We start from the raw sequence: 26,061 nt of genomic DNA, 5'->3' as shown, positions 1-26,061 counted from the left end.
AGGTGAAATATTATTATAATATTTTTTTTACATTCCTCATGACGACATATCATTCATATACCTGGGATTTCCTTTCCTCTCTAAGTGCTGCTTTTGCTTGGGGTTCGATTGGATGTTCAGAGGGGAGCAAGACAGCCATGTTGTGGGGAGGAAGGAGTTATGGGGAGGTTAAAGCGAGTGAGTGCAAAGCATGAGATTGTCTTAAAGGGGAGGGGGGAGATTGGGGCTAGTTTCCTGGACCCAGATTAAGCCTAGTTCTGGACTAAGAAGCGTGTTCGATGGAGATTCTCCATTTAAAGAAGTTAATTTGTGTCCGGGAAGAAATGTGTTAAGTTCTAGAATGTAGGTGATATTCCTGGTTTAGTAGTGTGGTTAGTTAAGGTGGTGCAATAGAAACAGTGTGGAGAATGGGAGAATGTGGGGGTAGCGTGGAAGGACATACCTAAGATAACATTTGTCGGTTGATTGTATCCACACTGTCCTGGCACGAGGATGGCCAGCGAGAGCCTGAGGATCCATCAGCTGTGCTGGTGTGATTGATGGTGTCTGAAGGCAGTGTGATCTGCGGTGCTGGTGAGTCTGATTCTGTGTGAGATTGTCAGTAGTCTGGGGACCACTGGCTGTGTGGAAAAGCTCCCCTTTCTTCTACATGTTGTCAATCACGACCCCTCTGGGGAACATTTCCATGTCGTTCCCAGCTAAAGCCAACCCTATTCTACACCTTATCCAAACCAACCGTCTGGTCAAAGCCTGGCTCATTCACAGTGATAAAGAGTTGATTATCATTATGCTGCATATCTTTTATGTATCCTTTATTTAAGCATTAAAGTCACATTGAGATCGGCATCTCTTTTTCAAGTGAGCCATATCACATCTCTGCGTATGTGTTTGAATGACATCCTATTTTCTAGGTTCCTTTAAATCCCCTTGTGGTAATACTGAGAGAGTGTGTGTGTGTGTGTGTGTCTGTGTGTTTAGTGACAGAATGTTAGGCACCGTGCTGAAGCTAGGGATTAGGGTAAGACTGCAGGAGAAGGGAGGTATAGCAACAGAAGGCATATACAGGGAAAATACAGGGGGAGACATCACTTTAGTGCAAAACAAATACCCATCAATGGCTTTGAAGGAGAGGGGAGGGGGACATGTAGCGAAAGCTCATAGCTGGCTGGGTGTAGGATTGGATGTGTGGGGAGGACAATCAGAGAGTCATCTCAAAGGCTTTGTGGCTCTCTGGGGCAACCACTTTTCACACTTTAGGAGAAAGGGGGTTGCTACTGTGAATGATGCTGTATAAAGTACATTATGTGACAGGTTGCATCGGCTAGGACTCTCGGTCTTGTCTTGTCTCTGGACCTGCCACATTGAGAACCAGGGTATCCATCCACAGGTGAATACAGCTGAACTGAGTTAATGATTGGAGTCTTTTTCGTGTTTTCTTACCACAATAACAACGCTTTGGCCTGGCCCGTCCATTGAGCTCATTTGGCTTCCAAGGTGTACTGTCTGTCTTTTCCTTCGAAATAAAGTTTCCTTTGAGTTTTGTCATCAGACAGAGAATATTTATACCACCAGTGGGTTTGTTGTTTGTCCTGTCTTGAACATACATAGAGGAATCCAGTATGAGACTTGGTCCTGTGTGATAAAATACTTCAAAAAGAAAAAAGTGTAAAAGATCTGCGGCCTCTCACATTTCAGGGGTCATAGAACCATACTGAACGGTGTAGTAGGGGACCAAACAGGTCTATATTGGCAACTGTGGAAGTGTATTTGTTTTGCACTCAGAGGGGCAGCTGCTCTGACATGAGAGGCGAGGTAGAATCTGTCAGTGACACCCCCCCGGTCCCTCAACCAATCCCACATCAGAGGGGGCGGGAGTCCTGTGTGATGGGCAGGGCAACATAGAGGAGACACACACAGTCTGCAACCAGGAAGTGCAGTGCAGCCCAAAAGGGAGATGTAGTGGAGGTTTGGGATGGGTGGAATGACACAACCTAGGTGAGGATCAACTGTCATACGAGGTAAAAGAACAGCAAACTATTGTATTGTGTGTGTACACACAGAGAGAGGTATGTATAGGAGAGGTACACATATACACAGGTAGACAGTTATGTTTACTGTATATATGTGTATTCAGCTTGACAGGTATGTCTATTTATACATGCATACGGGTTGAGAGAGGTATGTATGTGCATGCAGGTAGACCGGTGTACTGTATACATGCAGTAAGATAGGTATACAGTACTTGTATGTGTGAGGGTAAAGGGTTGCGTATATACATGCGGGTACACTTGCACTATTGCACAACAAATTGGATATTGTTTGCATTCATAAATAGGTATGTGTGTTTGCATTGTCATAAAGGGAGGTAATATGTGTAACTCTGTGTAAATGAGGTAGGTTCACGAGTACACGTCTTGGCTAGGAGGAGTTTGGGCTGTACATCAGTGGTGGAAGGGAAGAGTCCAAAAGAGAGAAGTGTGGGGGTACACTTGGTAACTGTCCCAGTGGAGGCTGGTGAGGAGGCCGGTGAAGAGGGGAGCTGGTTGGAGGGTGGAGCCCCCTGATGGAAGCTCGATTGTGGGACAAAATAAAGTAAGCTATCTGCCCTCCTCGAGTGATGGGCAGCTCTGAAAAGCTATGTCAGTCCATGTACTGTATGAATATGTTTTTCTATAGTAGTGTGTGTGTGTTAGGTGAATGTAGATGTACATCAGTAGCTGTATGTGTGAGGTTTGATTTTGTAAAATTGTGTGATTGTAAGTGTGTATGTTTGTGTCAACCATCTGCCTCTCAGAGTGATTGCCTTCCACTAACACAGAGCTCCACCAGTACCAGTACTCCAACCAGATTTCGGGGGTTTGGGTTTGCATACATGTGCACCAGGTGTATAACAACACAGGAGCAGAACTCCGCTCAGGGCTGTTAGCTTCCCTGTTAGATAGAGACGCACAGCGCGGCCATAGACCATTAACTCAGAAGGGGGGTGCAGCCAGAGAACCCCAACTCAGAGAGAGGCCCTGCAGCCAGAGAACCTCACTTCAGAGGGGGGCCCCACAACCCAACTCAAAGTGGGGCCCAGTAGCCATAAGGGCCCCAAGTGCGGCCAGGAGGGGACAGAAACAAATCATCAAAACGGCTATGCAAAAGAAAGCCTTTTTGTTTTTCTCTGTGACTTTTTTCTTGGTGACTATCCGTGTTGCTGGTGGTGATACTGTGTTTCACAAAATGAGGAAAGAGGCCAATTTTTACTCCTTTTCTTTCCCCCTCATAATTCCCCCCTCTCTCTTCTATCTCTTCCAGGTCAAAAGTCAGGGGTCAGTTCATACTTCCTGGTCCTCGAAGACCTCCAGGAAGAGCGGAGGGAAGAGTTCGTTGGGACACTCCACCTTCATGTGGAGGAAGCGGCTGGCGTGGCACGCCCCGATCATCCTCAGGTCTGTCACCTTCATCAGCAGCTTGGGCCAGAAGTGGGGAATGTTGTGCTTGCGGTGGTTGATGTAGTGCTCGAAGGCAAGCAGGTACGTCTCCTGGCACTTCTCGATCTTTTCTACCGACGTCAGGCCCGAACGATCTGAGAGGATCGCAAAATACATACCTTTAAAGACCAATAATAATAATAATAGAGAAATGGTAGAGATATTGAAGCTTGTTCATAAAATGTTACAAACATAGGGAGACCTTCAGTGTGTTCATACAGCTGTTCTTTGTTCATAAAGTGGTTATGTCTGTTCTTAAAGTGGTTATGTCTGTTCATGAAGTGGTTATGATCCTCTGATGTCCTTCCATTGATTGACTGTTTTATCTGTTAATAAAGCAGTTGCGTTTGTTCATAGAGCTGATATGTCTGTTCAAATCACTAATGTCTTTTCATAGCTATTATGTATGTTCATAGAGTTGTTATATACTTTCACAGCCTCCTGGCTCCTCACCTGAGCTCATGAGGAGCACCGCCTGCAGCAGGGCCACCTCCGAGTCGTCCAGGTTAAACTGCGCCAGACTCTTGCCCAAATCAAAGATGGCGTCCGACACCACGCCCAGCCCGCCATTCTTCAGCTGCTCCCTCTTCACCGCCATCTCGCCGCTCAGGGTAAGCGTCTCGCTCTCTGGGTCGTAGCGCACAGCGGCACGAAGCGACATGATCTCCATACAGCAGCCTTTCAATAGGATGATCTGGTCCTCACAAGGCAGCTGGAGGGAGGAGAGGAGAGGGAGACTGTTAGAGTGTACACGTCATAAACACAATCAGGTCATCCCATGGCAGTGAGGGGCCTGAGAGGAAACCTATAGTCAGCTGAAGTAGAAAGCACTTAAGGTCAAGACACACACACACACACACACACACACACTGCAGGTCTCACAAGTTAACTATAGGGCATATGTACATTATACACACAGCCTGGGAACAAACAGAGAGATCATGTTACTAAATATCCAGTAATTCTAGCAGCTACCATTACCACAACAGTTAGCGACATTATTCCTCTGCTTGCCAGTGAGACAGTTATTTATAAATGATAGTCCAGCTACAGACTACATAACTGGTGAATCACAACCTTTCGGGACTGTCTGTCAGGGACTGTGGATGAAGGTGAGTACTGTGTGTGTGTGTGTGTGTGTGTGTGTGTGTGTGTGTGTGTGTGTGTGTGTGTGTGTGTGTGTGTGTATGAGAAACAGCAGCATTATGTCCTCATTATAGAGCAGTATGAGTCATATAGAGGCGGCAGTGGTGAATATACAATATAACAAGTGTAATAACGCACGCACGTAGGAATGAACAGACAGACACACCATAACAAACAGTTCTGCTGAAGGAGGAGGAGGTAATCACAGTCAAGTGTGTGTTGATGAGCCCCATTAGAGACTCACAGGGCCAAATGAGGACACAGGACAGAGACCGATACACACAGGAACTTACACAAAAACACACAGGCACACACTACACAAAGCGCTTTAAACCCACCTCTGAGAACATGGTAAGTTTTTTGGCAAAGTCGACGACGCGTGTGATGGCGGGGGTGATGATCTTGGTGAACTCGCTGAAGGCCTCCAGGTCTACCTTGTCTCCGTCTGGGGTGGGAGCCCCGGGGGACTGACCTATGTCCTCAGGCTGGGGACACAAAGATGGCGTCTAATGAATTGTCCCACTGGGCAAACGCAGATCAATCAACCTTCTGGTTTGATATTTTGGTTGTCACCAGATCTGGGTTCAAATTTATGCTCATTTAAGTATTTTGTATTTATATACTTATTTTCATTGCATTTAAGTATTTTCAAATAATGTGGCAGAAATAAACTACTTCTATTTGAAGTATTTGAAACTATTTTTAAATTATTTCCTATAAATAGCCTACTAATTGAAACAATTTGTAAATAGTTGTTTCCAAATACATTATTTAAAAAAAAACTAGGACCTAACAGACCTGGGTTCAAATGCATGGAGTATTTAAAAATGTGTACTTGAAAATAAATGTGTGTGTATTTGAGTACTTTCCAAGAGTATTTCCAAATACATTCCAATATTCCACTACCTTTATTTTCAAATATACAGTACCAGTCAAAAGTTTGGACACACCTACTCATTCAAGGGTTTTTCTTTATTTTTAATATTTTCTACATTGTAGAATAATAGTGAATACATCAAAACTATGAAAACAACACATATGGAATCATGTAGTAACCCAATATTTTTTAAACAAATTAAAAAATATTTTACAGCTTTGAACACTCTTGGCATTCTCTCAACCAGATTCATGAAGTAGTCACCTGGAATGCATTCTAATTAACAGGTGTTCCTTGTTAAAAGTTAATTTGTGGAATTTCTTTCCTCAATGGGTTTGAGACAATCAGTTGTGTTGTGACAAGGTATACAGAAAATAGCCCTATTTGGTAAAAGACCAAGTCCATATTATAGCAAGGACAACTCAAATATACAAAGAGAAAAGACAGTCCATCATTACTTTAAGACATGAAGGTCAGTAAATGCGGAAAATTTCAAGAACTTTGTCGATAAAACCATCCAGCGTTATGATGAAACTGGCTCTCATGAGGATCGCCACAGGAAAGGAAGACCCAGAGTTACCTCTGCTGCAGAGGATAAGTTAATTAGAGTTAGCAGCCTCAGAAATTGCAGCCCAAATAAATGCTTTACAGAGTTCAAGTAATAGACACATCTCAACATCAACTGTTCAGAGGAGACTGCGTGAATCAGGCCTTCATGGTCGAATTTCTGCAAAGAAAACACTACTAAAGGACACACATAATAAGAAGAGACTTGCTAGGGCCAAGAAACACGAGCAATGGACATTAGACCAATGGAAATCTGTCCTTTGGTTTGATGAGCCCAAATGTGAGATTTTTGGTTCTAACCGCCGTGTCTTTGTGAGACGCAGAGTAGGTGAACGGATGATCTCCGCACGTGTGGTTTCACAGTGCAGCCTGTTTGTGTGTGTGCGCATGTGCGTGTGTGTGAGTTGATGTACTGAGTGAGTGAGTGAAACAATGTACTGAGTGAGTGAGTGAAACGATGTACTGAGTGAGTGAGTGAAACGATGTACTGAGTGAGTGAGTGAAACGATGTACTGAGTGAGTGAGTGAAACGATGTACTGAGTGAGTGAGTGAAACGATGTACTGAGTGAGTGAGGTGATGTACTGAGTGAGTGAGGTGATGTACTGAGTGAGTGAGGTGATGTACTGAGTGAGTGAGGTGATGTACTGAGTGAGTGAGGTGATGTACTGAGTAATTGAGTGCGTGAGATTGTACCAGCGCTCCTTCTGTTATGCTTGGTTTCGAGGCTGTTGTTATCAACACCTCAGATATGCACTGGATCAATCCATTCTGAGCAGATCCACGTCAACTTTACTTTGAACAATAAAAACATTTTAACATAGCCTCTGCGTGCTATGTCTTCTTCGCCTGGTTGCCAGGCAACAACTGTTTGGACCTAAGCGCCAAGGCAACCATCGTTAAGGAGACACGTGTGTATGGGGGAAGTACTTTCCTCTCAGAGGGGGCTACGTAGAATTGGTTGCTTAGGCAACAGGGCAGATTCAGTAAGTTCTTTTCTGAATGGCATTCCTACTGTTAGTACGAAGCAATGTCTCCCCACAGGAGGTGGCATTCCTATGTATGTCACAAGCAGTCCTCAACCAATCATTGCAGATGACATAAAACAACTATCTGACATAAAACAATAAGTAAGGAGATGTGACTTGTGCAATTCAGCCAGTGAGTCAAACCTCCATTCACGAATTGGTGAATGGACCATTATTTTATGAAGATTTTTAATTTACTGAGAAACCGAGACACCCACAAATCTACCTGTTGTTGATTAGCTTAACTTAGTCTCGCTTAGCCCTAGCCTATCCTATTTTAGCCTATAGCCATGCCAACTTTAGATTAGCATAGCATTAGCCTAGCATCTCACCAGGAACTTGCGTTTCTGTTTCCAGTGGGAGCCCTGCGCGTTGGTGTGGTGGTGGGCCTCTGTCACATGGCGGATCAGCTCCCACTCCGAGCTGTCGGGCTCCGGACGTGTCTGTAGAGTCTTCACGATCTCGTCCTTCTTCCTCTTCTCCCGGTTCTCCTCAATCAGACGACGCTTGGCTACCCGCTTCGAGTCATCCAGCACCACTAAGGACACAGAGTTGTTTTGTGAACCTACTGTATTTCAGTGCTAAATGTAGAAGTAATGGAAATGTAAAGCAGTGAGAAGGTAGGTGTGATATATTGTGAAATATATGGTTGACACTTATGGTCCCACACTCATCGAGTGTGACACTCACGGTCCATGGCCATGCCAACTGCGATGCACTTCCTGAAGCGACACAGTTGGCACTGGTTCCTTGTGATCTTGTCGATGATGCAGCAGCCATCGTACTTACAGGAGTAAGCCGGGTGAAGGTTCTTCTGGATTGTGCGCCTGAAGAAACCCTGTGGACATTGCTTGCATCAACTTAGTTATTTCAAAGTACGTTATCAACATAATGACGTTATATCAACCACTTTGGTAGTTTGTTATCTTAGGGGCTAAGTTTAGAAAAATACAATTGGTTCTGCAATGTTGAAAATCCTATAACAAGGTGTGGATACCAAAGTTTATTTTTCAATTTCAACTTATTTATCGAAGAAATAGGGAATTCTTTAAGAAAAGTGCAAGGGTAACAATATACGGTATTTGGATGCAACTGTATATATTTTTTAAATGTCACTAATATAATATGTCAATAATTTTTAAATAATTGTCGATAAGTTAAATTAAAATATTAATATACACAGTTTGTGAATTAACACTTCCTCCTTTAATGCATATACAAAGTAAAATCAGGTTATTCCCTAGTAGTCACCGTGGAATGCTTAGGTCATATAAAATGTAACCAAACCAGTCCTTGAAGTCCTACAGGCAAGTCATGGGCCATGTCTCTCACCTTGCAGCCCTCGCAGGTGATGCAGCGGTAATGGTAGCCAGTGGCCTTGTCTCCACATACCACACACGGCTCATCCTTCTCCAAGTAGCTGGGGATGTATCCTGGGACAGAGAGGCTCAGTGCTGAGGGAGAGATGGAGAGGAGGAGGAGAGATGAAGTGGAGGAGAAAGAAAGAGGAGGAAAGAGGGAGAAGAGGAGGAAAGAGGGGAAAGGAGGAAGAAGAGGGAGTACAGGAGGAGGAAGAGGAGGAGAAGAGAGGCAGCAAAGGAGGAGGAAAAACAAAGTGGAGGAAAAAGGAAGAAGAGGGAGTACATGAGGAAGAGGAGAGGGAGGGAGCGGAGGAGGAGGAGAGGAAGAAGAGGAGAAGAGAGAAGTGTTAGCACGGGAGCAACAAAAGCACATGTACAGGAGAAGTGTGTATTTGATTAGGTCTGTCTGTGTCTTGTGTGGGCACACGCATATACACCCACCCACACACACACACACACACACACACACACACACACACACCCTGACCTAATAGCACTCCAGGGGAAATCCTAAAGTCACTCACCACCTAAAGTATTCAGAGTAGAGAAACACATTTACCGTGTGGCGGTGCCAAGACTACACAGCTGAAACATATTTATTCCTGACAATTCTAACTTGGAATCCCTTCTTTTCAAACAATCTACTTAAAATAAATGGTTTCTCTCTCCAACTCATCTCCTGAAACGCGTGCCCGCATCTGAGTCTAAAATACTGAAAGCAATTCTTTGGCAGATTCTACACATACTGTAATACACCATATGGTTTAAGTAGAGAAAATAAATATTTTTAAAATTATTTCACTGACCAGCTAGGAATTCTGTCGTGTGTTTAAAACTCACCCCTCATAAAAATACTTTATAGAAGGGTATCCAAAGCATGTGGCTGAGTGGCTAGAGAGTAAGTGCTTAGCATAGCTAAATGATACAAAAATGTGTAAATGAGCATCGACTTGTCATTAACTGAGGAATAGTGGCCAATGGCTTGTACATGAACTTACCAGACATGCTCTTCAACGAACATGTGCTGTTCTTTCTCTTCCTTTTTGGTCCATTGGGCCACCTGGGTGGGGGGTTAACTTTTTAATTCAAACATACAACCAGCACCTTAAAAAATAACATTCCAAAATACAAGCCACCACCCACCAACCAATCACCAACCGCCCTGTAACCAAAAATCCCCAAAACACGATCAAAACACGATCAAAACAAGACAACTACAAAGCATGGCAGCCATACAAATCTCTTCACAAGCTGATTACCATTTCATTGACAGGACAAACTACCTCCCATCCCCCAAACAACATATTCTTCTGAAAATCCCCCAATGTCATTCAGTTACTAGGTTCACAGTAAGAGAGAGAGAGAGAGGGAGACATTAGAAACAGAGGGGGGAGCTAGAAAGAGAAATATGTGCAATTGAATCACAAAATTCATCAGACAAAGGTAGTTTCTGCTTAGAAAATTGAGGTTTCCTAGCACACACCACACACATTACCATCAGTTGATACCCAATGTTACAACACATCTATTTGGGTATTTCTGTTTTATTTTAACATCAAAGTCATTGACGTGTGCTGCTGCTCCCTTTAGGAGGAACTGTTTTCTTTCGCCTGGTCAAGCAGGCTGACCAGTGCACTCACGCTTCCTTTCACTTCACTTGTCAGATCAGGCTAGTTTCATAAGGACAGAGCTCTTTCTCTGTCCTGGACAGATCCCTGTGTCTTTCTCTATCCATATCCTCTCTGACATGGTCAATATAATACACAGTCACTCCTTAACAACACCATTAGTTTTTGGCTCTTTCATTCACTCAGCCTCAAGGGTTCTGTGGTTATGTGGAGAGAGACGTGCCAGGACATTCACTTAACCATGCTCGTGCACACACACATGTACAGGCGTCACAAGGAGACTAATTCCCTTGACACCATCATTCATCCATGTATGACAGTTTTACAGATCAACCTCCGTCAAGTATCCCTAAATTGTGCTTCATCTAAATGACTGGTCTATCTTTATATAACATCAAGTTACAGTTTAAGTGAGAGTTATGATTGGCTTAGCACATTGCCTTCAATGTGAGTTCAGTGATTCTCCATCGTCTCTCCTCCTCTATACCCCTCTCCGTCCTCTCTACCTGTCCCTTCTCTACCCATTTCTCCATTCAATCTCTCCCGGTTCCCTCTCTCCCCTTCTCCATCAGAGATATGTTATTCCCAAAATGGTTTATCCTCCTCTTCAAATGTGAAACTTAGCATTGGCTGTCATATGCTCACACGCACACACACCTGTTGATGCAGTAGGGTTGCAGAATATGCATGGCTGCAGTCTGTATATCCCCCTGAGAGATCTGAATAGTATATCCTTCCAGAGCGATCCTCTCGGTACAGTATCTGGGATGCTGTGATGTTGGCTGGGTACTTCAGCTCTCACTACTCTCTCTCTCACACTCCCTCCCACTTGCTTTCCCTTTCCTTTTCTGGAAGGGAGTAGTTGCTTTGCTTTCACTCTCCCAACCTCTCTCCCTCTTTCCATCTCTCTCTCTATCCATCCCTCTCTCGCTCATGCTTTCATCTGTTGACCCCTTCCCCCTGATGACAGCCAATTAGTTATAACTAGGGATGCACCTATATGAAACGTTTGGCCGATACCCATAACCGATATTGAAAATTTTAGCGGCCTTTTAAGCATTCTAGTACAATGAAATAGTTTAAAACACAAACAAAAAAAAGTTCTTTTGCTGGCATTTACGTATGTCCCCATTACCAGTAAAACATAATCAAAACCTATTTCTTTCACTTACTTGCTGTGCTGTTTCATTGTTCAGTCTCAACCAGGATTTCATCATACATGTCAAGCAGTGAAGTTTCAGCTCTGTGCGCACTGTCACTGTGTCCGTTTCCATCTTGTCCAGCTGTCTAACATTTCACGTAAACCCTGTTTGTCTGCATCAAAGTAGCGGTCCTTGTACCTAGCATCGAGCAATGGGGGCGACACAGTAGAGGCTCAGAGAGATGCCACCGAATCGCTAGTTCACAACCTCTAGTAGAGTACTTTTATAAGTAAACTCGACAGTCTGTGTTGGCATTTTTGTTGAGCAGTCGTTTCAATGCCATGACAGGGTATCACGTCTGCTGCAGACGCAGTTGAGCTTATTTCTCGAGTCAGTTTTTTGAATAGAGCTAGGATTGTTCATGTTTTCAAGTTTCAAACATGTTCTCAAATGCCATTGAAATGTCAGCAGCGGTATGATAACCAGCACATTCTTGAGCATGCAATACGGCTTTCCTGAGTAGGAAATTCTCATCGACCCACTGTGCTGTCAGACTCAATGCTCATGGGGCTGACATCGCTGGTCCAAATATCAGTCGTGAAGCTAATAGCAGTGACGCCCATAGCAAGTAGCTCATGGATGTGAGTTTCAACAATACTGTGTAACTCCGGTAGGGCAACATCTGAAAAATAGCGCACTTGGTAGTGTGTACCGGTGCTCTACCAGTCAGCGAAAGCCAACATCACAAACGACAGAGAACAGTTGATTGTCAAGGGCAATGAATTCCATTATCTTGGTGTTAATGGATTTCGCCTTTGAGTTGTCTCGCTGAAATTTTCTTATTCTTTCAAATGACTGCTCGACTTGTTAACTGCTTGATCCACACAGCAGACATTGTGGGCTAGGTTAGGAATGCTTTGTTGCGCGTGTAGCGCTATATTTTACGTGGCGTAAAAAGAAGAAACCTCTGCCTCTCTCTGTTCCATCCTTCCCTTCTCAAAATCCCTCCGTCCTCCCCCTCAGAATTACTTGATCTTTAATCCCAAATCACAGAGGCTTTGCTTATGTAATCATGGAGATTGTAGAATACAATAGGACCCACAGCTACCATGTTGTGACATTTTTATGTAACACCTGGTAAGCATTCCAATGATTGTCTTTGAATGGTGTTACAAAGGAAAATAAAATAGGTAAATGTGTTTGATTGATCAATAATATAAATATGTGTTTTATCAATTGCTCTTAGTGCTCAGTGTTTTGAAATTCACTGCCGGTGTTGCATTTAGAGAAAGCACAAACTGAAACACAAGCAGTTTTTTATATATACACTGAACAGAAATATAAACGTAATGTGTGACAATTTAAGATTTTACTGAATTACAGTTCATATAAGGAAATCAGTCAATTGAAATAAACCAGTCAGTATCTGGTGTGACCATCATTTGCCTCATGCAGCACGACACGTCTCCTTTGCATAGAGCTAGTTGACTAGTTGACGTTGGAGGCGGCTTATGGTAGAGAAATTAACATAAAATTATCTGGCAGCAGCTCTGGTAGACATTCATACAGTTAGCATGCTAATTGCATGATCCCTCAAAACTTGTGGCATTGTGTTGTATGACAAAACTGCACATTTTATTGGCCTTTTTTTGTCCCCAGCACAAGGTGCACCTCTGTAATGATCATGCTGTTTAATCAGCTTCTTGATATGCCACACCTGTCAGGTGGATGGATTCTTTTGTCAAAAGAAAAATTCTCACCAACAGGGATCTAAACAAATTTGGGGACAACATTTGAGAGAAATAAGCTTTTTGTTGCGTAGATTTTGGGAATCTTTAATTCAGCTCATGAAACCTGGGACCAACACTTTAAATGTTGCATTTATATTTTTGTTCAGTGTGTATATACAGTACCAGTCAAAAGTTTGGACACACCTACTAATTCAAGTTTTTTTTCTACATACATTTTCTACATTGTAGAATAATAGTGAAGACTTCAAAACTATGAAATAACACATATGGAATCATGTAGTAACCATAAAAAGTGTTAAACAAATAAAAATATGTTATATTTTAGATTCCTCAAAGTAGACACCCTTTGCCTTGACAGCTTTGCAAAGTGAAAACATGTTTTTAGAAATGTTTGCAAATGTAATGAAAACGAAATACATAAATATCTAATTTACGTAAGTATTCACACCAGAGTCAATACTTTGTAAAAGCACATTTGGCAGCGATTACAGCTGTGAGTTTTTCTGGGTAAGTCTAAGAGTTTTCTACGCCTGGATTGTGCAACATTTGCCGATTATTATTTTCAAAAGTCTTCAAGCTCTGTCAAATTGGTTGTTGATCATTGCTAGACAACCATTTTCAGGTCTTGCCATAGATTTTCAAGTAGATTTAAGTCAAAACTGTAACTCGGTCACTCAGGAACATTCACTGTCTTCTTGGCAATCAACTCCAGTGTAGATTTGGCCTTGTGTTTTAGGTTGGTGTCCTGCTGAAAAGTCAATTCATCTCCTAGTGTCTGGTGGAAAGCAGACAACCAGCTTTTTCTCTAGGATTTTGCCTGTAGGATTTTGCCTTAGCTTCATTCACTTTCTTTTTTTATCCTGAAAACATCTCAGGTCCTTTTACCTTTTCTCAATAGGGGGGGGCACGTACAATATGCATATTCTTGCTCGTACAATATGCATATTATTATTACTATTGGATAGAAAACACTCTCTAGTTTCTAAAACCGTTTAAATTATATCTGTGAGTAAAACAGAACTCATTTTGCAGCAAACTTCTTGTCAGGAAGTGAGAAATCTGAAATCGAGGGCTCTGTTCCAGGGTCAGTTTATTAATTTGCATGGAATCTATGGGTCTACATGCACTGCATACACCTTCCCCTAGATGTCAGTAGGCAGTGAGAATTGGAATGGGGTGTCTAGCTAGATCTGATGCCGAACAAGAGCTCTTGGAACCGTGGGTGTAGTCTTTTCACCATTCGTCTTGGCGCGAGACAGACCTCAGGATTGCGTTCTGAAAAGCTGTCGTTATAGGCGTTAGATATATCCGGCTCTGATTTTATTCGATATATGTGTTAAAAACATCATCAACTAGTTATATTAAACCGACTTATATCAGTTTATATAAGTTTATTCCGATTTTCGGTATTTTCTTTGTGATGCGTTCTGGGGATTTGGACACTTCTGTGCCGCATGGCTAGCGTTGGCTAGCGTTCTACAGATGAAGACGACATTCTACAACCGAACAACGATTATTCTGGACAAAGGACAACTTGTACAAGATTCTGATGGAAGCTCATCAAATAGTAGGAACGATTTATGATGTTTTTTCGTATTTCTGTCAAATGTTTAGACGTAATTTGGGCACTGATTTTGGGCGCTGTATCGCTATAACGTAAGCTGTAAGTCGTACTAAAGTTAATTTAAAAAATCTAACACAGCGGTTGCATTAAGAACTAGTGTATCTTTAATTTGCTGTCCAACATGTATTTTTTAGTAAAGCTTATGATTAGTTATTTGATTAGAATAGGTGCCTCTCCAAGATTTCTCCGGACAATATTTCTGCATTTTCACTACGTATTCACATTGTTCAACCACGAATTGTGCCGCTAAATATGCACATTTTCGAACAAACCATATATGTATTGTGTAATATGATGTTATAGGACTGTCATCTGATGAAGTTTGAGAAGGTTAGTGAAAAAATTAATATCTTTTGCTGGTTTATTCGCTATCGCTAACGTGTCTTGAATGAATGCGGCTGTGTGGTAGGCTATTGTAGTAAGCTAATATAATGCTATATTGTGTTTTCGCTGTAAAACACTTAAAATATCTGAAATATTGGCTGGATTCACAAGATGTTTCTCTTTCATTTGCTGTACACCGTGTATTTTTCATAAATGTTTTATGATGAGTATTTAGGTATTTCACGTTGGTTTCTGTAGTTATTCTAGCTGCTTTGGTGAGACTACTGCAATGTAAAACTATGATTTATACCTGAAATATGCACATTTTTCAAACGAAACATATGCTATACAATAAATATGTTATCAGACTGTCATCTGATGAAGTTGTTTCTTGGTTAGTGACTATTTATATCTTTATTTGGTCGAATTTGTGATAGCTACCTATGCAGTAAAAAAATTGTGAAAATATGCGGTTGGGTCTTTTGCTATCGTGGTTAGCTAATAGAAATACATAGTGTTTTCCCTGTAAAACATTTTAAAAATCGGAAATGATGGCTGGATTCACAAGATGTGTATCTTTCATCTGGTGTCTTGGACTTGTGATTTCATGATATTTAGATGCTAGTATTTACTTGTGGCGCTATGCTAGGCTATGCTAGTCAGCTTTTTTACTGATGAGGGTGCTCCCGGATCCGGGATTGTGACCAAGTAGATTACAAGCATACCCATAACAAGATGCAGCTAACACTACGCTTGGAAAAGTTATTTCCTTTGCCACATTTTTTGCAGCATTACTTTAGTGCCTTGTTGCAAACAGGATGCATGTTTTGGAATATTTTAATTTTGTACAGGTTTCCTTGTTTTCACTGTCAATTAGGTTAGTATTGTTGAGTAACTACAATGTTGTTGATCCATCTTCAGTTTTCTCCTATCACAGACATTAAACTATGTAACTGTTTTAAATTCACCATTGGCCTCACGGTGAAATCCCTGAGTGGTTTCCTTCCTCACCAGCAACTGAGTTAGAAAGGATTCCTGTATCTTTGTTGTGACTGGTTGTAGTGATACACCATGCAAAGTGTAATTAATATTACCATGCTCAAGGGAATATTCAACTTCTGCTTTTACTTTTTTTTTGTATCTACCAATAGGTATTTGTGGTTGAATCTGCTTGAAATTCACTGCTCGACAGAGACCTTACAGATATTTTATGTGTGGGTTACAGAGATGAAGTAGTCATGCAAAAATCATGTTAAACACTATTACTGCACACAGAGTGAGTTTATGCAACTTATTATGTGATTTGTTAAGCACATTAACACCTTTACTCCTGTACTTATTTAGGCTTGCCATAACAAAGGGGTTTGAACACTTGACATTTCAGCTTTTGATATTTTATTAATTTGTAAACATTTTGAAAAACGTAAGTCCACTTTTCCATCATGGGGTATTTTTTTTATTCAGGCTTATTATAACAAATTATTATTATAACAAAATGTGGAAAAAGTACAGGGGTGTGAATACTTTTAGGCACTGTATATACAGTACACACTATACAGTGTATTCGTAAAGTATTCAGACACCTTGACTTTTTCAACATTTTGTTATATTACAGCCTTAAATTGTTTTTATTCCATCAATCTACACACAATACCCACAATGACAGAGCAAACACTTTTTTTTTTGTTGAAATTATGCAGATTTATTAAGAATAAAAACTGAAATATCATATTTACATAAGTATTCAGACCCTTTACGCCGTACTTTGTTGAAGCACCTTTGGCAGAGATTAAAAACTTTGTGTATTCTTGGGTATGACGCTACAAGCTTGTCACACCTGTATTTAGGGAGTTTCTCCCATTCTTGTCTGCAGATCCTCTCAAGCTCTTTCCGGTTGGATATGGAGTGTTGCTGCATAGCTATTTTCAAATCTCTCCAGAGATGAGAGATTGGGTCTGGGCTCTGGCTTGGCAACTCAAGGACATTGACTTGTCCCGAAGCCACTCCTGTGTTGTTTTGGCTGTGTGCTTAGGGTAGTTGTCCTTTTGGAAGGTGAACCTTCGCCCCGGTCTGAGGTCCTGAGCACTCTGGAGCAGGTTTTCATCAAGGATATCTCTGTACTTTGCGCCGTTCATCTTTTCCTTGATCCTGACTAGTCTCCCAGTCCCTGCTGTTGAAAAACATCCCCATAGCATGATGCTGCCACCACCATGCTTCACCGTTGGGTGAATCTGAATACTCTGAATACTTTCCGAATGGACTGTACATACAAAAGTATGTGGACACCCCTTCAAATTAGTGGATTTGGCTATTTCAGCCACACCCGTTGCTCCATAGACAAACATTGGTAGTAGAATGGCTTTACTGAAGAGCTCAGTGAATTTCAACTTGGCATAGTCATAGGATGCCTGCTTTCCAACAAGTCAGTTCATCAAATGTCTGCCCTGTTAGTGCCGTTATTGTGAAGTGGAAACGTCTAGGAGCAACAACGGCTCAACCGCGAAGTGGTTGGCCACACAAGCTTACAGAGTGCTGAAGCACATAAAAATCGTCTGTCCTTGGTTATAAAAATCACTACAGAGGCCCAAACTGCCTCTGGAAGCAACGTCAGCACAATAACTGTTTGTCAGGAGCTTCATGAAATGTGTTGCCGAGCAGCCGCTCACAAGCCTAAGATCACCATGCGCAATGACAAGCTTCCGTTGGAGTGGTGTAAAGCTCGCCACGATTGGAAACACGTTCTCTGGAGTGATGAATCACGCTTCACCATCTGGACGAATCTGGGTTTGGCCAGGAGAACGCTACTTGCCAAAATGCATAGTGCCAACTGTAAAGTTTGGTGGAGGAGGAATAATGGTCTGGGGCGGTTTTCCATGGTTCGGGCTAGGTTCCTTAGTTCCAGTGAAGGGAAATCTTCACACTACAGCATACAATGACATTCTAGACGATTCTGTGCTTCCAACTTTGTGGCAACAGTTTGGGGAAGGCCATTTCCTGTTTCAGCATGACAATGCCCCCGTGCACAAAGCGAGGTCCATACAGAAATGGTTTGTCGAGATCGGTGTGGAAAATCTTGATTGGCCTGCACAGAGCCCTGACCTCAACCCCATGGAATACCTTTGGGATGAAATGGAACGCCGACTGCGAACCAGGCCTAATCGCCCAACATCAGTGCCCGACCTCACTAATGCTCTTGTGGCTGAATGGAAGCAACTCTCTGCAGCAATGTTCCAACATCTAGTGGAAAGCCTTCCCAGAAGAGTGGAGGCTGTTATAGCAGCAAATGGGGGACCAATTCCATATTAATGCCCATGATTTTGGAATAAGATGTTCAGAGAGCAGGTGTCCACATACACAACATGACCAAAAGTATATACAGTGGGGAGAACAAGTATTTGATACACTGCCGATTTTGCAGGTTTTCCTACTTACAAAGCATGTAGAGGTCTGTAATTTTTATCATAGGTACACTTCAACTGTGAGAGACGAAATCTAAAACAAAAATCCAGAAAATCACATTGTATGATTTTTAAGTAATTAATTTGCATTTTATTGCATGACATAAGTATTTGATACATCAGAAAAGCAGAACTTAATATTTGGTACAGAAACCTTTGTTTGCAATTACAGAGATCATACGTTTCCTGTAGTTCTTGACCAGGTTTGCACACACTGCAGCAGGGATTTTGGCCCACTCCTCCATACAGACCTTCTCCAGATCCTTCAGGTTTCGGGGTTGTCGCTGGGCAATACGGACTTTCAGCTCCCTCCAAAGATTTTCTATTGGGTTCAGGTCTGGAGACTGACTAGGCCACTCCAGGACCTTCAGATGCTTCTTACGGAGCCACTCCTTAGTTGCCCTGGCTGTGTGTTTCGGGTCGTTGTCATGCTGGAAGACCCAGCCACGACCCATCTTCAATGCTCTTACTGAGGGAAGGAGGTTGTTGGCCCCATCCATCCTCCCCTCAATATGGTGCAGTCGTCCTGTCCCCTTTGCAGAAAAGCATCCCCAAAGAATGATGTTTCCACCTCCATGCTTCACGGTTGGGATGGTGTTCTTGGGGTTGTACTCATCCTTCTTCTTCCTCCAAACACGGCGAGTGGAGTTTAGACCAAAAAGCTCTATTTTTGTCTCATCAGACCACATGACCTTCTCCCATTCCTCCTCTGGATCATCCAGATGGTCATTGGCAAACTTCAGACAGGCCTGGACATGCGCTGGCTTGAGCAGGGGGACCTTGCGTGCACTGCAGGATTTTAATCCATGACGGCGTAGTGTGTTACTAATGGTTTTCTTTGAGACTGTGGTCCCAGCTCTCTTCAGGTCATTGACCAGGTCCTGCCGTGTAGTTCTGGGCTGATCCCTCACCTTCCTCATGATCATTGATGTCCCACGAGGTGAGATCTTGCATGGAGCCCCAGACCGAGGGTGATTGACCGTCATCTTGAACTTCTTCCATTTTCTAATAATTGCGCCAACAGTTGTTGCCTTCTCACCAAGCTGCTTGCCTATTGTCCTGTAGCCCATCCCAGCCTTGTGCAGGTCTACAATTTTACCCCTGATGTCCTTACACAGCTCTCTGGTCTTGGCCATTGTGGAGAGGTTGGAGTCTGTTTGATTGAGTGTGTGGACAGGTGTCTTTTATACAGGTAACGAGTTCAAACAGGTGCAGTTAATACAGGTAATGAGTGGAGAACAGGAGGGCTTCTTAAAGAAAAACTAACAGGTCTGTGAGAGCCGGAATTCTTACTGGTTGGTAGATGATCAAATACTTAGGTCATGCAATAAAATGCAAATTAATTACTTAAAAATCATACAATGTGATTTTCTGGATTTTTGTTTTAGATTTCGTCTCTCACAGTTGAAGTGTACCTATGATAACAATTACAGACCTCTACATGCTTTGTAAGTAGAAAAACCTGCAAAATCGGCAGTGTATCAAATACTTGTTCTCCCCACTGTATAAACCACACCAGGGAACAGGATATCATGTTAAAGGCATTACAGTTGCTTAGATACCTTTGTATGCAGTGTATCTAGTCAAGGCTAAATAAGGCCTTTTGACAACTTCCGGTGAAATTGGAGGGCGCGCAATTCAAATAAATAATCACAACAATTATGGATATTAAACATTTAGGTACCTACAAGTATCTTATATCGGATAAAAGCTTAAATTCTTGTTAATCTAACTGCATTGTCCGATTTACAATAGGCATTACAGCGAAAGCATGCCATGCGATGTTTGAGGACGGCACCCCACATCAAAATATTTTTCAACCAGCATAGGCTTCATAAAATCACAAATAGTGATTAAATATTCTCTTACTTTTTGAAAATCTTCCTCTGATTTGCAATCCAAAAGGTTACCAGGTTGCAAACCTGCAATCCGAAGGTTACAACATGCATGGTCATTTTGTTAAATAAAATCCTTCTTTATATCCCAAAAAGTCAGTTTAGTTGGCGCCATCGATTTGAGTAATCCACTTGTTCAACATGCAGAGAAAGGAATCCAAAGAGCTACCGCTAAACTTTGTTAAAACAAGTCAAAATACGTTTCCATTTAATCCTCAGGTACCCTAAAATGTAATTAAACTATAATATTTAATATGGAAAGAAGTATGTTCAATAGGAAAGCAAAATTAGCAGGTGCGCGTCCTCTTCGTCACGTGCGCACAGACTGATTTCCAACTGACTCCCAGTACTAAAACTCTAAATTCTTCCTAGTTTGGGAGGAAACAAGCCTGAAACCTTGAACAAAGACTGTTGATATCTAGTGGAAGCCATAGGAATTGCAATCTGGGAGCTGGAATTGCATATGCCCCATCGCTTTCCATTGTAAGAGCATGGGATCTCAAAAACAAAGATTCAGGTTGGTTTTTCTTTGGATTTTCTCCTACCATATCAATTGTGTTATAGTCTCATAAATTATTTTAACATTTCTACAAACTTCAAAGTGTTTTCTATCCAATGGTACCAATGATATGCATATCCTGGCTTCTGGGCCTGAGTAACAGGCAGTTTACTTTGGGCACGTCAGTCAGGCGGAAATTCAGAAAAAAGGATCCTAGTCTGAAGAAGTTGATGTTTGACAAGTCTTGACCACCGACTGACTGGCAAAACAGAATTTTCTTTACTGAACCTTTCATTACATTGAGATTGGATTTATGGTCTGCTAGCTGGTTTCATTTCACAGATCCTCTTTGCCTCAGGAGGTCTTATGTATCTGGTCCTGTTCCTGAGCTGCCTATTCACTCAGAAGTCAGGTGTGTGTGTCTGCCTATTAACTTGGCTGGGCTCTTGGACTGCATAGCTTTCAGTAATCAAGGCTGTGATGTCACACACTGGCATCACTGATATGACTAGTAGCTATTGTCACTATCTGGCCGTGATTAGAAGTACTGTGCTTTGTGATAACAAAGTAAACTATGTTAACCACCTAATAAACTAACATGCGTAAACATTACAATATTCTCTCAGTCACTGACCAGCCCATCAGGCCAAACAATCGTCAATAACTACGCACACACGTGTACGCATGTAAGCGCACACACACGGTGCTAGGATGTCACATGCAGGAAAAAGCTTGTGAATAATAAACAGGCTTGTTGTTGCAGGACAGAACATAGTGTTTGAGTCTGATGGGAACACAACCTGGTCTCAGAGCATTTCATATTATTCTGTAAGTAAATCCGTGTACCCCATTTGGTATGATATGTTACACTTGGCATTGTTACATAAGACAGATGGTTACTGAAGGCCAAAACTAAAGTAGGGTGGTTGGTCGGGCGTATAACGCGAACGTCTAGCAACCCAAAGGTTGCAAGTTTGAATCTTATCAGACAATTTAAGATGCTGTCTTAGCTACTTTGAAGCTAAGTAGCACATTAGCTAACCCTTCCGCTAACCTTAACCCTTTAACATAAGGGTTAGCCTAAACACAACCCTAAGCCCTAGCCTAGCTAAAGTTAGCCACCTAGCTAGAATTCGTAACATATAACATGTTTTTCAAATTTGTAACATATTGTACGTTTTGCAAATTCGTAACATAATGTACAGTACAATACGAATTGTAATTCGTAACATATCATACGAAATGGGTGATGGACTTCCACAAATTAATACATACCACATTATACTAAATGGAGTATGTCGGATTTAAGTACAGAATAATATGAAATGCTCTGAGATCAGGTTGGGGAACAACAGAAATAGAGAGAAATGTTGTTAAATCTTATCTACAGTCATCTCTGGGGACATGCTGTATGTGTACACACGTCGTGTGCATCAAGTTAAACACTGACCCCATTTTACAGGACACGTAAGATCAGTCAAGGAAGGCGAGTACTGAGAAATTAAATTATTTTTACTTCACTTCACTTCACTAGATAATGTATTATTGAATATTCTTAACAATTATCTAAAGCAGGGCTCTTCAACCCTGTTCCTGGAGAGCTACCGTCCTGCAGATTTTCGCTCCAACCCTAATCTAGTGCATATGATTATAATAATTAGCGGGTTGATAAACTTAATCAGGTTATTTACAATTGAGGTTGGAGCGAAAACATACAGGAGAGTAGCTCTTCAGGAACAGAGTTGGAGAGCCCTGATCTAAAGTGATACTGAAAGAGAATATTGATCAATGCATTAAGTTAATATCAATATCCACTTGTACCTGAAGTTAATGAATAATAAAGGTTTGAATTTGAAACAGCTTGAGGACTCTTTGGTTCCGCTGTTGATCTTCAGAGTGGATAAGCAAGGCCCCTGAATATATTTGTATTCATAAATGCTTCCTTTTTCACACTCCTTTTTAAATTAAAGCTGGTAAGTGAAATGATGTGGTGGGCGCCAAACTTCCCTGAGAATGTTCAGACGCTGCTCTCTAGAGTTAATCCTAATGCGCACACACACATGGGCACACACAGTAGCGGCATCACTGTGATTGCCCCAGGGCTCCGTGTGTGTGTGTGAGACCAAAGAGCTGAGTGACTTGCATGCATGAGGCAGCTCACACAAGGACACATGCATGTGCACAGACATCCTCCGCACACACACACACACAGCGACATGCACACAGATGCACACACCCACACATCGAAACATAAATAGCGACACACCAGAGACAATCCCCTGCTGGCGTCACATATTGATGTGTCCTGAGTTGTCCTCTGCTTTCCTGCCGTTCCATCTGACCCCCCCTAATCCTACACTCTGTTATGTTAATCCCTGCACAGTGGACACACACACATGAACGCATGCACACATAAACAAACAAACATACTCACACACCATACACCTCCACCACATCCTCTGTAGTATAGGCATATAATCCATACATCCCTTCATTAACATATAAAATACAGTACATTCGACACAAACAGATTTTAAATATAATGTGTGTATTTCTCTACCGCGGTCTGTGCTCATTTAAAAATGTGACTCCAATTTACTGGATAAATTCAGCATCTGCACATTTAATGAGAAGGAAGGCGCTACGCATGTGAGGGCACGTGTTGGGCAGAAGGCAGTGCTTCTCTATAACTCCCTCTACATTCCTCCCCTCATTTTTACATTGTGTTTACTGTAGATCTATGGAGTGTGTGTGAGCGTCCAAGCCAGTGTGTGTGTGTGTGTGTGTGTGTGTGTGTGTGTGTGTGTAACTGGATATATAAATCTGAATCTCCAGATTTATATATTAAATTACTTTATATAACTTCTCTCTCTTCCTCTCTACATATGACACACTGTTATGCAATCCTCAGAGGCAGCGTTAAAAAATATTTTGGGATGAACTAAGTGCTGTATTGTGTATCTGAAATGTTACGACGTTGTTGTTACAAACCCACACACAGAAATCCCCTTCGTACACACCAGGGAACTGGGAGGAACATGGACTGACCGTTTCTCATCTCCCTCTGATGAGTTGGGGTCCTCGACGTTGGAAATGGGCTCCATTCACCTCAATTCCATCCAGCGGCCAATGAGCGGAGACTGAGGGCGGGCCCCAACCTCACTAGCCTGCTCAGCATTCGCAGTTTTCTCCGTCAAACGACGGCCATCGAAGGATGGCAGCGGTGACCCGTTCCCTGGAGATGGTTGTGTGGAACATCAGTGGGGCAGGCCCACCCCCAGTTCTAGAGGCTTGCTGCACGTGATGTGCTGAGAAAAGGAGACCCCTCTGGAACCTGTGAGGGGACAAACAGAGAAATTAGAAAATGTTTGAACCATGTTGAAGATTAGCAGAGATGAACAGATACATAAAATATACAACATATAGTAAGACATAAATGCATTATGAGACCACTGGTAACCTTTATGAATTTATAATAGCTGTTATATCTAAAAGGTATATTAATAGCTGTTGATCAATTTTACTGAAATCATTCAACTGAAAGTATTATGGCATTTAAATGTTTTGGAGAGCAATAAATAATTCATGACAGTTTTGTTGTTGTTGTCCACTGTAGTTAAATATACTGAACAAAAATATAAACACAACATGTAAAGAGTTGGGGCCATGTTTCATGAGCTGAAATAAAAGATCCCAGAATTTTTCCAAACTCACAAAAAGCTTATTTCTCTCACATTTTTGTAAAAAATGTTTTGTTTACATCCCTGTTAGTGAACATTTCTCATTTGCCATGATAATCCATCCACCTGACAGGTGCGGTATATTAAGCTGATTAAACAGCATGATCCTTCTTACACAGGTGCACCTTGTGCTGGCTGGGGATAAAAAAAGGCGACTAAAATGTGCAGTTTTGTCACACAACACAATGCCAGAGGTCTCAAGTTGAGGGAACGTGCAATTGGAATGCTGACTGTAGGAATGTCCCCCAGAGCTGTTGACAGAGAATTTAATGTTAATTTCTCTACCATAAGCTGCCTCCCAAGGTTGTTTTAGAGAATTTGGCTGTACGTCCATCCGGCCTCACAACCACATACCATGTGTATCCACTCCAGCCCAGGACCTCCACATCCGGCTTCTTTACCTGTGTGATCCTCTGAGACCAGCCACCCAGACAGCTGATGAAACTGGGGAGTATTTCTGTCTCTAATAAAGCCCTTTTGTGGGGAAAAACTCATTCCGACTGGCTGGGCCTGGCTCCCCAGTGGGTGGGCCTATGCCCTCTCAGGCCACCCATGGCTGCACCCCTGCACAGTCATGACATCCATAGATTAGGGCCTAATGAATTTATTTCAATTGACTGATTTCCTTTTTTGAACTGTAACTCAGTAAAATCGTTGAAATTGTTGCATTTTGTGTTTAAGCAATAAGGCCCGAGGGGGTGTGGTATATGGCCAATATACCACGGCTAAGGGCTGTTCTTAAGCACGATGCAACGCGGAGTACTAGGACACCGCCCTTAGCTGTATATCACAAACGCCCGAGGTGCCTCATTGCTATTATAAACTGATTACCAAATGTAATTAGACCAATAAAAATAAATGTTTTGTCATACCTATGGTATAAGGTCTGATATACAACACTCCATCAGTGGTCTCCAACTGCTCTTAAACTCTAGTAAAACCAAATGCATGCTTTTCAACCGTTCGCTGCCCACACCCGCCCGCCCGATTAGCGGTGGACAACTACAAATACCTAGTTGTCTGGCTAGACTGTAAACTCTCCTTCCAGACTCATATTAAACATCTCCAATCCAAAATTACATCTAGAATCGGCTTCCTATTTTGCAACAAAGCCTCCTTCACTCATGCCACCAAACATACCCTCGTAAAACTGACTATCCTACCGATCCTCGACTTCGGCGATGTCATTTGCAAAATAGCTTCCAATAGTCTACTCAGCAAACTGGATGCAGTCTATCACAGTGGCATCCGTTTTGTTACGAAAGCCCCTTATAAACACCCACCACTGCGACCTGTATGCTCTCGTTGGCTGGCCCACGCTACATATTCGTCACCAGACCCACTGGCTCCAGGTCATCTATAAGTCGATGCTAGGTAAAGCTCCGCCTTATCTCAGCTCACTGGTCACGATAACAACATCCACCCATAGCACGCGCTCCAGCAGGTAAATGTCACTGGCCATCCCCAAAGCCAACATGTCCTTTGGCCGCCTTTCCTTCCAGTTCTCTGCTGCCAATGACTGGAACGAATTGCAAAAATTGCTGAA

At 42.2% G+C, this 26,061-nt stretch overlaps 1 protein-coding gene across 1 annotated transcript; it reads right to left on the bottom strand.

Annotated features, from left to right (window-relative positions):
* LOC120052750 (thyroid hormone receptor alpha-like) lies at positions 1 to 24,449 on the bottom strand. Its single transcript, XM_038999843.1, has 8 exons — positions 23,824 to 24,449; positions 9,453 to 9,514; positions 8,426 to 8,547; positions 7,784 to 7,931; positions 7,426 to 7,631; positions 4,961 to 5,107; positions 3,930 to 4,188; positions 1 to 3,571 (listed from the first exon to the last, which is right to left on the bottom strand). The coding sequence occupies exons 1-8, from the start codon at positions 23,877 to 23,879 to the stop codon at positions 3,321 to 3,323; spliced, it is 1,251 nt and encodes a 416-aa protein (XP_038855771.1). The 5' UTR covers positions 23,880 to 24,449; the 3' UTR covers positions 1 to 3,320.
* Positions 24,450 to 26,061: the final 1,612 nt, after the last annotated feature.

The sequence above is a fragment of the Salvelinus namaycush genome, chromosome 8 (genome assembly GCF_016432855.1).
Source record: "Salvelinus namaycush isolate Seneca chromosome 8, SaNama_1.0, whole genome shotgun sequence".
Classification (NCBI taxonomy): Eukaryota; Metazoa; Chordata; class Actinopteri; order Salmoniformes; family Salmonidae; genus Salvelinus; species Salvelinus namaycush.
Note: the sequence above shows the minus strand (reverse complement) of the source record. Positions and strands in the feature narration are given on the sequence as shown.

Bases quoted from the DNA above. Each gene is read 5' to 3' on its own strand.
- LOC120052750 (XM_038999843.1), bottom strand. From the start codon at position 23,879: ATGGAGCCCATTTCCAACGTCGAGGACCCCAACTCATCAGAGGGAGAT. The intron at 4,189-4,960 runs GTGGGTTTAAAG...TCCTCCCTCCAG, and splicing joins AACTTACCATGTTCTCAGAG to CTGCCTTGTGAGGACCAGAT. The intron at 3,572-3,929 runs GTGAGGAGCCAG...CGATCCTCTCAG, and splicing joins GGTGCTCCTCATGAGCTCAG to ATCGTTCGGGCCTGACGTCG.